Genomic DNA, 14,613 nt, shown 5'->3' with positions numbered 1-14,613 from the left:
CCTCCTAAAAACTTCTGTGATTCCAAAGGGTGAGCATTTCCCAGGAATTCAACTGCTGGAGATGGATTGAGTTTTTAAATTCCTTCACTTTTTTTCTCTGGCAAGTGGTATTTCAACCATCTAGGCTGAGAAATGGTTCCTCTTCCAGGTGTTTTCCAGGTGTTTCTCAATTCYGAGGACATTTATGGGCAGAGCTGTGTAGGACACAGCTGAGCTCTTATCTCAGAGCACACAATGGGGGTTTGATGGGGTTTATTTTGCCACTCATCTCTTGGAGATCCTGTGGCCTGTGGGAAAAGCAGGGCCAGCCAAGTTTTGCTTGTTCTGGGTCATTCCCAGGTCTGGATGGCCAGACCTTGCACAAACCCAAAATAAAAATCAAAATAAAGATAATGGAGCTGTTTAAAGCCGGTATTAACCACGCATCTCTCATCCCTCCTGAATGCAGCGAGCCCTGGGGGGAGCCTGGCTGAAGAATGCTTTGTTCTAGGCGTTCATTTTAATTACAACCCCAATCTTTCTGGTGCATGGGGATGACCCAGTTAACAAACCCACCTTGGGCATCTTGTGGTCTCCCCGACCCTGCCCATCTCTGCGAGGAGGGAACCTCAACTGCCGGCCAAATTATTTTTGAAACAAGCGGTGGAACTGGTTGCTACATCTTAATGAAAATGACTTTTTTTTTTTTTTTTTTTTTTTTTTTGGGGGAGCCATTTCTATGTATATAAACAGCCCTTCCTCCCCAACCTGGTTAGACAAGAATGTTCCTGGGTGTGGACTGCCTTGTATAATTAAGTGCACAGCTGGAGCTTCTGATCCCTCCACGTCTGCTCGTTCCTTTCCTCCTTTCCTTTCCCCCATATCCACCTCGGCGCGGTCGGGGCGCGCTGCGTCACTCGGGGAGAAGCTTCRCCACATTCCAGAGCCGTTCCCGGCTGGGATCGCGACCAGGCAGAGCCTGCCTGCCTTGGAGRGGGCTGAGAGACGGGAGCTGGAGCACAGAACGAGCAGAGAAACCTGTCCAGAGCATGGAAACGGCCAACGCAGCGAGGACCAACGGCACCGCCGGCAAGGCCGAGGACGCCAAGAGCCCGACTGCCCCTAAAAAAGAGGAGGAAGCCAAGAAGGCCACGAGCCCTGGCGGAGGCGAGAAAGAAGCTATAAAAGGCACGGGCGGTGCTGCGTTGGAGACGGGGCAAATCAAGAGCTCCCTCTTCTCTGGGAGTGACTGGAAGAGGCCCATCATTCAGTTTGTGGAGTCATCCGACGAGAAGAGGTCAACCTACTTCAGCATGGACTCGGCCGACTCCAAGAAGATGCAGTTCGCCGGCGGRCAGATCGGAGACATGCGGAGGCCGGCGCTCTCCTTCCCGGAGAAAGGCGACCTCAGGAAGTCCCTGTTCTCCTTGGATTCCAAAAAGAGCTTCCTGCCCGGGGATGGAGAAGCGAGGAAGTCTTTGTTCTCGGCGGGGCAGATGGGCGAGCTGAAGAAATCCTCRCTGCCCTTGGTGGAGACGGGCGACCTGAGAAGACCCTTCCACAAAGCCGACAGAGCCGCCGGCTCCCGGCCCCGCGTCAAGCTGGAGGACGTTCTCTGCGACTCRTGCATCGACAACAAGCAGAAGGCTGTCAAGTCGTGCCTGGTGTGCCAGGCTTCCTTCTGCGAGCTGCACCTCAAGCCCCACCTGGAGGGAGCGGCTTTCCGCGACCACCAACTSCTGGACCCCATCAGGGACTTCGAGGCCAGGAAATGCCCCGTGCACGGCAAGACCATGGAGCTGTTCTGCCAGACYGACCAGATGTGCATCTGCTACCTCTGCATGTTCCAGGAGCACAAGAACCACAGCACGGTGACGGTGGAGATCGAGAAGGCGGGCAAAGAGGTAATTTTGTTTTGATTTTTATTCCTTCCCGTCCACAGCAGCCTGCAGATGCCGAGGTCACGCCGCAGCCTGCAATCTCTGCTCAGATCACGCCTGATGCTGTGGTGTTTGCTGGGGAGCTGATACTGCCTGGGTGCTGCTGGCCGTGGGATTGTGGTTCTCCTAATCCTGGTGGGAGCAGCAGAGTTGTGCTGCACACTGGGTTTAGGGGATGGAGAAACGTTTTTTTCAGCACACTTGAAGATTGACACCTAAATTCTACTTTTTTTTTTGTTTGAGTTTTCCCAGTGTTTGTGTGGTGTTACCCACAGAAAGGTGGGCACTGCTCAGGTTCAGGATTTCCAGAATACAAATTGTCAAACCCGTGGCTGTTACGGTTACTCATGGGCACCAATAACTATTGAAAATTGCTATCTCAGCTCCTTACAGTGAGATTATGTTGTTTTTCTTTTTTCTTTTCTACTGAGCCACACCTATGGAAAGAGTCTTTTGAAGCTTAGGTGAAAAAAAAAAGCCCAAAACACAGTCATTTCCACTGAAGTGTTACTGCAGCAGGTTCAGAGGATGGGCATTCAGGGGGATTTCACTGATGAAATGTCTTTCACTTTTGTTTGCTGAAAGCCTCCTRTTGTTTGCTTTCTGGGTGGATGAGGAGTATTTCACTTGTTCTRGCAAAAATCAGAGGCTCACCACTTTTGGTGATGCACATCCCCGTGGTAAAAGCAGGTCCTGGCCTGGAAACTTTCTAAGCAGGCAGGACAGGARAGATGCCAGAAAGGAGCCCTGGAAAATGATAATTATATCAAACAAAGTGCCTGGAGTCACACAGTCAGCACCTGGAAGGGCACAAGAGCTCCTAAACCCCAAACCAGCGCTGTGATGTGGTGACCAGGCAAACACAGGCAGCTGCTGTGAGAAATTCTCCTGCATGGGAAGAAAAATTTCACTCTTTCTAAGGAGCTGGGAAGATTCCTCTCATCGGGCTGAAGGAGCATCTTGTGCAGAGCTTTTCTCTGTCTTTGCTCTTTTCCTGCCATGTCATCTCCAGCCTGAAAACCAGACAGAGCCTCTTCCAYGTCTCAGCAGCCAGCCTTTCCCAAATTCCTGCAGGGCTCGCCAGGCTGCTGTTTGTTCCCTAATTGCCCGTTCCYGTGGTTTTGATGTCAGCCCTGAGCACTGCAGAGCTGGAACACGGAGCTGTGTCTGCTGCCTGCCGGGGTGTCCAATTCCCACCCCGAAATGAGGGCAACAGCTGCTTCCTGAGGAAGCAAAACTGCTCAGATCCTTCCTCCTGAGGCTGGCGACACCTCCAGCACCTTGATTTTAAAAAGACAACCACGGATGAGCAGAGATCTGTGATTTAAAGGCTGTTTGATTCCTCCCCCAGAGTCCTTGGGCCACCCTCRGCTCCTGCACTGGCTCTGCTGCTGCTCAGCCCAAAGGGTTGGGGATTTATCACYGTGAATCATGCACATGTGCAGGTTTCTCCTGACAGCGAGTTCCATCTTGTTGGAACTCGAGCGAGCATTCACTCAGACAAAAACAATTAGCACGAAAGCTGTTGCCTACAAATGCTCCTTCCCACCCCTGATTTATTCACCAGAGGTGGAGCCTCGGCAGCAACCACAAGGAGCAATGAATATTTCCAAGCCCCTGGTGTGTAACACCTCTCCTTATCAAATCAGTCAGAGCAGGAATGTCCCCACAAATGGGAAGGGTGGCTGGTGCTGCTGCCCTTTTGGAGGGTAAATCAACAACCCCACACCAGGTCATCCCTATCCCTGCCCTGTTCCTTCAGCTTGGCTTCCCAGCAGCTCCAGGGCAGCTTTAAAACTTCCAAATTCATTCTGCTGCTGGAGTGGTGACCTGAGTAAAGCTGCATCCGGACAGAGCCTTTCATACAGTGCTGGATGTCCAGGATTCTCTGGTTTAATCTCTGGTTTATTCCCTGGTTTAATCTCTGGTTTATTCTCTGGTTTATTCTCTGGTTTATTCTCTGGTTTATTCTCTGGTTTAGCCAGGATTTCCCAGTCCCTGGCTGGTTATGATTCCAGAAGTGGAGAGGGTTCCAGAACTGGTGTTTGTTTCTCTCTGTTGTGCTGTGCTGCCAACCTGGATGCTCAAAGATTTGGCACAAATAAATCTGGAATAGAATAAACTGTCYCAGAATAAACTCAGTTTGGGTGCATCAGCCCTTCAGTCATGCAGGATTAATGCAGGTTTCAACCTCTGTTGGCTGCAGCCCTGCAGGGAAGAGAGGAGCTGTGCTTTAGGGTTGGGAAAGATCTTTCTGTGGAATTAGGAAACGCTGCTGGTCCCATGAGCAGACAGAGACAGCGCAGCCRGGAGGACAGGGATGCAAACAAGGCAGGGCACAGACACTGTAGTTAGAGCAGCACAGAGCCTGCTATCTCTGTCCAAAACACAAAACTCAGCAACATTTTCAGCCTTCCAGGAGCCTGGGGTGAGAGTCACTCACCCCCTGCTCCTGCTGAGCAGACTCGAGGGAAAGGCACTCAGACAGGATCTGTCCTGACTTCCCACCCAGCGCTATTTGCCTGTTGCACCCGGCAAACCTTTCATGCTCTCCCCAGATCCACTTTGCATTCGTTTGCTGCTGCAGATTTAAAGGAGGAGCAACAGTTTGCAGCAGAATCAGCACAAAAAATCAGCCAGGAAAAAATCTGTGAGGATGGGAATGATCACTCATGCCTGAAAAGTGAGGGTGCTCCATGAAAGCGTAAATAAATCCAGTAAAATGTAAAACCCTGGATTTATCAGCAGAAGCAGAGCCCCATTTGAGCCAGCATCCCTGATTCTGAAAGGGGATCCTTCATCCCARACCTGTTTTACAGGCCTGTTCTCCAGGTGAGACAACTTCACCAGTCCCAGAGCTGGGAATAACCTGGCACTGCCTGCCAGCACAGCCTTGGGGTCAGCCCAGCTCGGCTGAAAAACCCTGGATTCGCTTTTCTCTTTAATTCTTTCCCTTTTAAAGCAAAGTTCAGTGTGCAGGAAGGGGAGCTGGGTGTTCCTCCTCCCCACGGARCAGCTTTGAAAAGTGGGGATTTCACAGAGCTGAGCCAGGCTTTGAGGGAAACCATCCACAGGGATGGATCTGGAGGGATTCTCATCACTCACTGAGCAGAGAGTGAAAAAAAAATAAAACCTGGGAAGGGTTTTGGGGGCCTCTCTCACYGGGGCAAGGTGGCTGGGAGACCTTATCTACACCAGCTTAAAATAGATGTTCTGTCCCCAGAGTTTCCTGCAGGAAGGACACTGTTCCCATCTGGAAATCTCGTATCAGGGGGTGGTGACCTGCTGCAAACTGTGGCCTGAGCAGATCTGCCTGTTTGTCCAAATTCTGCATTAATCCTCCACTCTGAGGAGGGGAAATCCATTTTGCAAGCCAGGAATTCTCCCCAAGCTGTGCAGGGAGCCTCATCTCCCACAGGAACATTTTTGCAGGGTCTCCAGAGGGTTTAACCCCCTGAAACCCCAATGTGCTCAACAGGAACTGAGATGGGAAAACGCAATTTCMAAGAAATAATATCTCAACCAAAGAAATAATATCTCAACCAAAGAAATAATGTCTCAGACTTCTCAAACTGCTGGGACAACGAGTTTGAACAGCGCTTCCCCAGCTCTGGGACTGCCTGTGGATGCTGCTAATTAATGGCAGGTTAATGAGCAGAGCTCTCCCAGGCTGGGGACACTGGGATGTTCCCTGAGCCAGGGCCTGGCTTCCCAGGGCGTTGAGGGCATGATGCTGCTTGTCCTGCAGAAACCACCTTGCATCATCGCTGTGCAGGTCCTGCTCAGCACCGGGGCTGGGCGCAGCTCGAGGGGGTTGGATGAACACTCYGAGCTTTCACTGCAGCCTCCTGAGTGCCCTAATTAACTCAGAGTTTAATAGGGGAGCCTATCTTAGCTGGAAGGTTCTCAAAGTCTGCGTTCCTCAGCTTTCTGTGGTTAAAAATTGTCTAAACCTGGATTTTCKGGATTTTTCCCTGCTGTTCTTCTTATTTCTGCACCCTCTACAACTGGTGGTGTTGCTGTCTTAACTCTATTTGGGACCTCCCAAACCCCAAAAATGGATTTGTTCTGGGTGGTTCTGACCCTRGAAARKCTRAGAAATATGAAGAAAAATAGAAATTTCCCCCTGGGGAATGAAGCTGAGACATTGCCTGTCCCTAACACCTGTGGGCCCTATACTCTGATATACATGGGCAGATAAAGCACCCTCCCAGACAAAGAAATGGTCTTAAAAACATCAGGAAATCACCTGCTGAACCCTTTGATGTTGTGCTCCACCTCCAGAGCACCACTCCTGAATCCCTATGCCCATGCTGCCAGTTTTTCCACCATTCCAGAATCTCCCTGTACCACTTTTTAACATTTTTTTCCTACATTTAGGGTGGTTTTTTGTAGTTTTTATTTTATTTTTTTGCAGGATCACACACTCCCACCTCCACTCACCTCCCCCGCCCTTGCTGAGTGTGGGATTTGCATCTCAGCCATTGGGACCATCTCCATCATTTCCATTTGCAAATCATAAATCTCCCTCCAAATTGTTGTAGGGCTGCCCTTAAATGMCTGTTACATCCCAAACCACCTTTCTGCGTGGTGTTTGAACTGCTGAAGAGTCAGGATCACTTTTGCAAATAATAGTTCCCAAAATTCCTTAGAGAATTTTAATTAAAAAGTGTAATATTGTTATCACTACCTTCCAGCAATCACCTGGTTTATTTATTTTTTCCTGTCATTTTTGCTGCAAATCTTTTGAGTATGGGAGTGTTTATATGGCTGTGAAAAGGCCTTCCCCAAAAAAAAAATTTTTTTGTAAGATTTGACTCGCATTCTTATAAGAATGCTCAGATATTTGGGGGTGAGGAGCGAAATAATAGCTCCAGGAATTAGGTTTTTGCTTTTAACAATTAATTCCACCTGGATGCAGCTCTGTGGCTCCAGGAAACAACCGGAATTTGGGTGTAATTTCTCACATTGGTTAATGCAGTGGATAAATGGATCTGAAACATTTCCATCTCATTGCATTTCCCTGCTGTGAGGAGTCTCGATGCACRGGACATCTCCCACCGCACGTGGGAATGGAAAGCAGCAGGAATTCCTCCAAGTCACTGTCTTGAAAATGTGAAAATTACGKGATCAAGCTCAGCTCTTTGTTCATTTGATCAGCAGCAGGGCGAATTTTCTCATCTGGAAGGCAGTGTGGGTTCCCTGATGAACCTGTGCCASAAAATCCTTTCATGTGAAACCCTAAACCCCTGCAGAGGGTGAGAATCAGCTCATGGTCACTGCCGAGGGTGTGTGGATCGCATTTAGCGGGCCAGTGCTCTCCCAACTCCTAAAAACAATTTAGAGATGCACCTTTTGTGGCACTGACACACCTCAGAGCACATTTCCCTTGTTCCTTCCCACTTTTCTCRTGTTTTATAAGGCAATAAAACATCATTCACCCTCTGTGAACAGGAATTTTCTGAATTATTGCAGCTGGGGTTGGTTCCAGCTCCAGAGGGTGCTCAGACCCCTGAGTGTCATCAAAGAGCTCCTCTCTGGGCTCATTCACAGCTTCTTCCCTGCTCTTCATTTTGAGTGGAGAAACAAAAACTTCTAAACTCCCGAGGGCAGCTCTGATCAATAAAGACCCAGATTTTCCTGCTCTGTTACRTTCCTGGATGGGCAGCTGGAGGGTGGGAGTGGATTTATCCATGAGTGAGAGTGGATTTATCCATCCATGCCTCTGATTGTTGGTCTGAATTTAAGCGGTTTGGGTTAATCCAACCGTTTTCCAGGAGATCCTACACGAGCAGCGGGTTTTGAGGGCTTTCCCAACATGGCACAGGACACCGGGAATTTCTGGCAGCTCCAAAATTCCTCAASAGCTCAGGGCTGGGTGTCCCACAGCCAGATTGCCTCCAGCCACGGCCGTGACCAAGCTGCACACGCACGAAATGCAGAAATGCCCTGACAAAGGCTGGGGCAGGATCTGTGGGGCTGTGATGGTGAATGGGAACGACCCAGGGAGGGGTTAACGGGGCAAAGCATTGCCAAAATCTGGGTCTGATCAGGGAAACAGCGATTTGGGGAATGGTGAATGCCTGCCCAACCTCCTCCATTGCCATGAATTCCTGTGCCAGCCTCAGCTCTGAGCTCCTCTGGAAGGCACAGAACAACGAAATGCAAATGAATCCCAGCAAAGCTGCTGATCTCAGCTGAGCAGGTTGGCTGCACCTCCTCCCTCCTCCTTCTGTGGTTCTTTTAATTTTTTATTTTTTTATTTTTTTCCAAGCATTCCCCAGCTCCATCGCTACATGAAAGCTCTCAATTCAGAGCAAATTAATCCACAATCCTGTCTAAACAGAATTCCTGCCGGAGGCATCATCCTCTTGTTGCAACACTCGTCAAACGTCATTCCGTAATTACATGAAAACTGTTATTGCTGCACAGGCACACCCTGGGCTGGGCCCTGCTCTGCACACACAGCTGAATTTTGAAACAGCTCCCTTCCCCTGCAGCTCATGACTCCCATGTGATTCAAAGCAGCCCCACGACAGCCTGGGAGGGAGCTGGATCTGCTGGGCTGCTGCCCGGGGGCAGCGTGTGATGCCATCCCCAGCCTGGAGCTCCCGGCTCTCTCAGCCTCACCAGGCTCCCTCCCCGTCCCCTCTTCTCCCCRCAGGCCGAGCTGTCCCTGCAGAAGGAGCAGCTGCAGCTGAAGATCATCGAGGTGGAGGATGAGGTGGACAAGTGGCAGAAGGAGAGGGACCGCATCAAGGTGTGTTTGAGGTGTTAAATTCACTTTTTCCTCCTCTGATCACCCCGTTTTTTCTCCTTCCCATCCTTTCCTCAAGCCACCCAGCTGTTCCCCGCTCCATCCCTTCCCAGCCTCTATCTCATCCCTATCCCAAACTCYGAGCCAAATCTTGGAAACAACAACTCCCACTGAAGTCATCTTGCGACATTCCCTGCGGGGAGATTGGGGAGATCGAGCCCCGGTTACAAAACCAAGGCACCTCCCTGCTCTGGGTCCTTTTTTAGGTCCTTTATGGCCCTTCCATCACCAGCAGCCAGGCAGAATTARAAACAAAACCCACAAATAACCTGCAGGAGGGCTCTGGGCTGCCCTGACAGAGATAAGGCAGCAGAACAGATGCTCTCACCCCAACAAACACCTTATTTATGGTGGAGCAGCTCATTTCCATGCTGAGAGAGGGCTCCTTTATAATTCTTGCACCGTGGTGAGAGTTGGGATGGAGTCATGGCATTATTTTTTTTTTCATTTCTAGCCTAACTGAATAAAGCAGTGAAAGCACAAGTTGGAGACACCCCAGAAAATTTGCATAATATTAACAGGCAAAGCCATTCTTCTGCCTTTTATGTGGTGCGAGCACATTGGCTCACCAGCTCTGCTTTTCATCTGCTTTATTATTACTGTTATTATTATTATTATTATTATTGTTGGAAACCTGACCTAGACATTTTGACTCTCAATGGAGCTCCATCCACAGCCCTTCTGAGGAATATTTCAGAGGCACCTCGAGGTCAGGCTGGTGAAAAGCTTTTCAGCATCTTTCCTCCTTTGAAATGGTGGGAATTCGGTCCTTAAATTGTCCAGGAGGCAGAAGCATGATTGAGGAGTGTTTTTAAATATCGTCTGTGAGCGCAGGAATTGAAATATGAGAGATGCTCTTCCAGCTGGGAAGGCAGCACTCCTTTTGGATTGCATACATGTGACTATTGCAGGAACACCTATTGCTTGTCTTGGCACAACTTCCCTGCTGCTAAGACTTGCAGAGCTGGAGTTTCCATGATCTAAAATCATAGAGCTCTTGGATTTATCCCCCTCTGTGTCCCTCTATTAGCAAATAGGGAAATGAAATTGAATTAAATTTTAATATTGAATTTTAATATTAATTTTCTTTCTCCTCCTCTCCGTGCYCCTTCCCCATCCAGAATTACACCACCAACGAGAAAGCCACGGTGGACCAGCACTTCAAGGAGCTGATCCGTGACCTGGAGAGGCAGAGGGATGAGGTGAAGGCTGCCCTGGACCAGCGGGAAAAGATCGCCTCCGAGAACGTGAAGGAAATCGTGGAGGAGCTGGAGGAGAGRGCGAAGCTGCTGCGGGAGGACAAGGAGAACAGGGAGCAGATCCACCAGATCAGCGACTCCGTGCTCTTCCTGCAGGTGACACAGAGCTCATTGGCACTGGCTTTGTCCCAAATCAATCCCTTGTGAGTGTGAGATGTGTGAACCTCCCCCAGTTCACTGCACATCGGTGTCAGGGATTCACCTGGACATGTGGAGCTGTGTCTGCTCTGCAGTGAACTTCAGCCTTCCATGGTTTTATTATGGACATGGTTTCATTATGGACATGGTTTTATTATGGACGTGGTTTTATTATTTACTAGAACATTTTCCTGCCCACCTTCCCTGCTTTCCTTTGCACGTTTGAAGTCAAACATCAACCACTGCCCTTGGATTCAGCCTCCACATTGTCTGCTCCTCATTAACCAGTGCTCCCTTTGATTTTTTGCCAGGAATTCGGGGCTCTGATGAGGAATTACGTGCCCCCTCCATCCCTGCCCACCTACAGCGTGCTGCTGGAAGGGGAGAGCATGAGCCCCTCCATGGGGCTGCTCAGGGACGACCTCCTCAACGTCTGCATGAGGCACGTGGAGAAGATCTGCAAAGCAGACCTGGGCCGCAATTTCATCGAGAGAAACCACATGGAGAACGGTAAAACGGCCAAAATATCCCCCTTCCCTCCCTYCCTGCTCCCCTGGGTGCAGGGTCAGGAAAAAATGAGGATGATGAGAGAAGGAGGAGGATGAAGGAGGGGGGAAAGTGGGAGTGGCACCGCCTGTAGCTGGAATGAATTCTGGAATATCAGAATATCTGCCGCTCCTTTGTGGGGGTGGAATCAGTGGAAGTGCCAGGGATTTCAAGTATCTTGTTTAGGGGATCAAACTGCCCCCATTTCCCTGATTCCTGGCTCACATTAGGGTTTTGTGTTTAGGGTTTAACGGGCTCAGCCACCTCCTGTGTGGGGTCAAGAGCAGCCACCCTTCCCTCCTGCCAGAGCCCTGCAGGGATGTTCTGCCCCGTGCCAGGCTCCCCCAAACCYTTGGAATTCCAGCAGGACATTTCCCACGAGGGAAAACTCCCCAGCTCTGCTCAGTGAGGGGGGAAGGCGGTGTCAGAAAGGCCAACATGGGATGGCAAATTTGAAATCCTATTTGTACACTGAGTTAGCTTGTGTGACAGAAAATATTCTAAATGCGAGTCTCAGCCTGTGGAACATGAAATAACCCTGTGAGAACCTGTCACTGAGAAGATGATACRTGAAAATCGAATTTTCCCAGTGAAAAGGGCTCCGTTTGGGTGTTTAGCTGCAATTTGAGTTGGATAACTCTGCTCCGTGTTCCCTCGGGAAAGCTTCGCTGCTCTCAGTGGTGTTTAAKGTGATCTTTAAGGTGAGCAGACAGGTCCCAGCCAACCCCACAGCCCCAAAATTCATCTCCCCAATTTACAACCCACTTCCTCCCAATTAGCAGCGGATAAAGGGCTTGTCTTACATCAGGCTCTCACCTCAGATTAGGACAGGGCACCACAACGGGGCTGTGCTGGCTGCAYTTCCCTGGAGCATTTGGAACCCTGGGCAGGTTGCTCAACCCCACGGGCTGACCTCTTGCCCTGGGATGGCAATGAGTGGTTGTCTCACGGGGTTRTGTCAGGATGTCATTGAGGAACCCCAGATGCCAGGGCAGCAGTGGGTGACGGGAGGATAAATGGCACCCTGCTCTTCCAGGAGGATGTGGGAGTTTAAAAAGTGCAGGAATAACCTGGAGGGAGGTTGGTACAACACGAGTTGTGCTGAAAATGGGCAAAATCACTGTTAATTCACCCAAATTAATAATATTTCCTCTCTATTAACACCTTGCTGCCCAGTGCTGCCATTGTCCACGAGATGTGAGTCCATTAAATGAAACAGATCCTTTTGCACCTTTCAGGAAGGGCAGGGATCACATCCCAAGTGCTCAGAGCCAGATTTTAAACTCTCCCTGCCTTTAAAGCAGCACCAGAAACTGAACATTGCTTGTCCTTCAACATCAGCACTGCAGTATTCCTGGCTGCATTCTCAGCACTCCACGTGCTCCAGAATTACTGAGGAATTTGACAATAATTTCATGTCAATAGATGACAAACAAATCCAAAAATCTGGGCATTTCTCTGAGAATTACTGAGGAATTTAACAATAACTTCATATCAACAGATCCAAAAATCTGGGCATTTTTTCTGAGAATTACTGTGGAATTTAACAATAACTTCATGTCAATGGGTGACAAACAGATCCAAAAATCTGGGTGTTTTTCTTCCTTCTCTGTTCACCTGAAGCTGTGCAGAATTTCCACCTGCTGGGCTGGTTCTTGCCACTCCTGAGCCATTTTCCTTGGCCATTTTTATAACCCAACAAAGTTCCTCATCTACTCAGTTCTGGTAGCCCAGGATCAAGCCTGGTTACTTCTTGATTATTTTAATTGGAATCTCCTCCGTGCTATTGATGCCGTTATGATTTGAAATTCACGGAATTYGAGCACCAAAACATTTCTGAGCAGGGCAAGAAACTCCTGCCTGAAAGCTGAGTGCTTTACCAGGGACACAGCTTGGAGTCTGCCTAATGAAAAGTTGGGAAAAGTCATTTATGGYRAATCCCAGGAGCTTCAGAGCTCTCYCCCTTTTCCAAGCCACGGTTACAGATGAAAGAGGGCAGCACTCTGCATCCAGTGGCTGCAAGGGAATTAAATCCATTAAGGAGCTCTGGAGTTATTAACTCAGACTCCCCCTGAGTCACTGCAGCAAATTCATTTGCAGCTGGCTTGATCTTGTGCTGCAAAAAAAAAAAAAATTTAAAAAAAACTTCTCAGGAAGAAATATTATATTAATGGAATGAAAGCTTCTTAATAGCAGACTCCAAAGGGAATCCTTTTAGTTGTCATAACAGGTACCTGCATGGCAAGGAGACAAATAATCAGGGAGCATTCAGGGAGCTTAAATAGCATCGAAATAAATGGGGGAAATGAAAGAAAAGTTTGTTATGTGGCTGGAGAGTGAAAGGATGGAGCTATTTCAACATGAAAACTGAATTTGCTTCCTTGCAGAGAACAATAGAGACCTTGCAAGAAAGTGTTTTTATGAGCAAGTGTAGTGATAAAACATCATTTCCTGTGAATCAGTGTCAGAAAACCAAACCCAGGCTGTGTGGGAGTGAGTTTGATCCTGGAACTGAACCAGCCACTCTTGTCCAAGAGTTTGGAGCTGTTTGCRCCTCAGCTGCAGCATCTTTCTCTAAAAGCTGGAGAAATCAACCCATTTAACCCTCCCTGAACTGATTTCTGGGGCTTTAAGCAGTGGCAGTTCTTGATCAGCCAGCCCCGGGCTCAGGTTCAACACACAAAAGGAGCCAAACTCAGATTTTTTGAAGTCAAGGGACATTTTTAGCCACACAGCAATATTTTGGTAAGAAAATGCCTCATCCCTCAGGTGTCCCTCTGGATTTTTGGAGATCCTCAGTGGTTGGATCCTTCAGCTTGGCTCTGCTGCTGAGGGAACATTTTATTTTGGACTCTGGGCAGCTCSAGAAATGTTTTAACTCCCAGCCAGAGATCCCCCAGGGAATCAGTGACACCAAAGGGCCTCCCCCATCTCATTCCCTGCTCTGCTTCTGCAGGTGACCAYCGGTTCATGATGAACAACTACGAGTGGAACCAGCCCGACAACCTCAAGAGATTCTCCATGTTCCTGTCTCCCAAAGGTACAGCACCCAGGGGTGCTCAGGGACCCTTCCAGCCTAGGAAAGGAAATTCATTGTTGATGAGTCAAATCCCAAAATTTGCTGTCCCTCACACTTCCAGACCCATCCCTCTGCCTGTTTATGCTGAGTCTCTTCCGAGCTTTGGGAGGGTTTTGTCTCAAACAAGGCAGAAAAGGTTCTCAGTTTATGGGGAAGAGCTGGAGTGRCTGAACTCTGTCCAAGAGTGAATATAGGGGAGGTTTAACATGGGTTAAACTGGGATAAAATCAGGGGTTTTCTGCACCCTAAGCTTATCTCTCTGTGCTATCACGTGAAAGCTGCACTAGGATTTTACTTTCACCAGCAAACATAATTTTTCCGTCCAGGAAAAGGACAGAAGAAGTAAGGAATGTGTCCTAAAAAAAATTAAGAAGCAGGGGTCTGGAGTTTCTCTCTGAGCTCTGACACCACGAGCCCTGGTGATTTCCTTTGTCCCAGTGGTTTCATGGCCACCACAGGATGAGTTTTTAGAGTGAACTGGTGTTTCCAACCTACTCAGCTCTAAAATCACCATGGCTATTCCCAAATCAGCACCCAGAGCATGAAGCTGAGAGTGCTGAAAGCCCAGGCAAGGCAGGGACCAGCAGAGCAGGAAGGGTGGCACGGAAGAGGCGATGAAATTTCCCCAGATGTGTCCAGCTGTGCTCTGCAGGGCCATTCCAGCAGGGACACTCCCTGAAGGCACATCCCTGCTCMTGCTGGGGTTTCCTGGCATAACCCAGACCCCAACACTGAGCCCTTTGTCTGAATTGCTGCTGTGCCCTCATCCTCTGCCCTCAGCCCACGCCTGGCAGCGCCCTGGCAGCCCTGAGGGTTCTTTGGAGCAGGGCTGGCATTCCCATTTCAGCTCTTCCC

The 14,613-nt window shown here is 49.1% G+C and overlaps 1 protein-coding gene across 2 annotated transcripts in view; it reads left to right on the top strand.

Moving 5' to 3' along the window:
* The first annotated feature begins 754 nt into the window (after positions 1-754).
* TRIM29 (tripartite motif containing 29) overlaps positions 755-14,613 on the top strand; it is a 21,672-nt gene continuing 7,813 nt past the window's right edge. For both annotated transcript variants that reach the window (XM_057381765.1, XM_057381764.1), the window contains exons 1-5: positions 755-1,883; positions 8,584-8,679; positions 9,858-10,091; positions 10,445-10,643; positions 13,636-13,719. In XM_057381765.1, coding sequence (XP_057237748.1) covers positions 1,029-1,883; positions 8,584-8,679; positions 9,858-10,091; positions 10,445-10,643; positions 13,636-13,719 — 1,468 coding nt within the window. In that variant the 5' untranslated portion in view covers positions 755-1,028. The remainder of the gene's footprint in view (positions 1,884-8,583; positions 8,680-9,857; positions 10,092-10,444; positions 10,644-13,635; positions 13,720-14,613) is intronic.

The sequence above is a fragment of the Malurus melanocephalus genome, unplaced genomic scaffold, assembly GCF_030028575.1.
Source record: "Malurus melanocephalus ecotype Western Australia unplaced genomic scaffold, MMel_1.1 scaffold_527, whole genome shotgun sequence".
Classification (NCBI taxonomy): domain Eukaryota; kingdom Metazoa; phylum Chordata; class Aves; order Passeriformes; family Maluridae; genus Malurus; species Malurus melanocephalus.
This window is presented reverse-complemented; position numbering and strand designations above follow the sequence as displayed.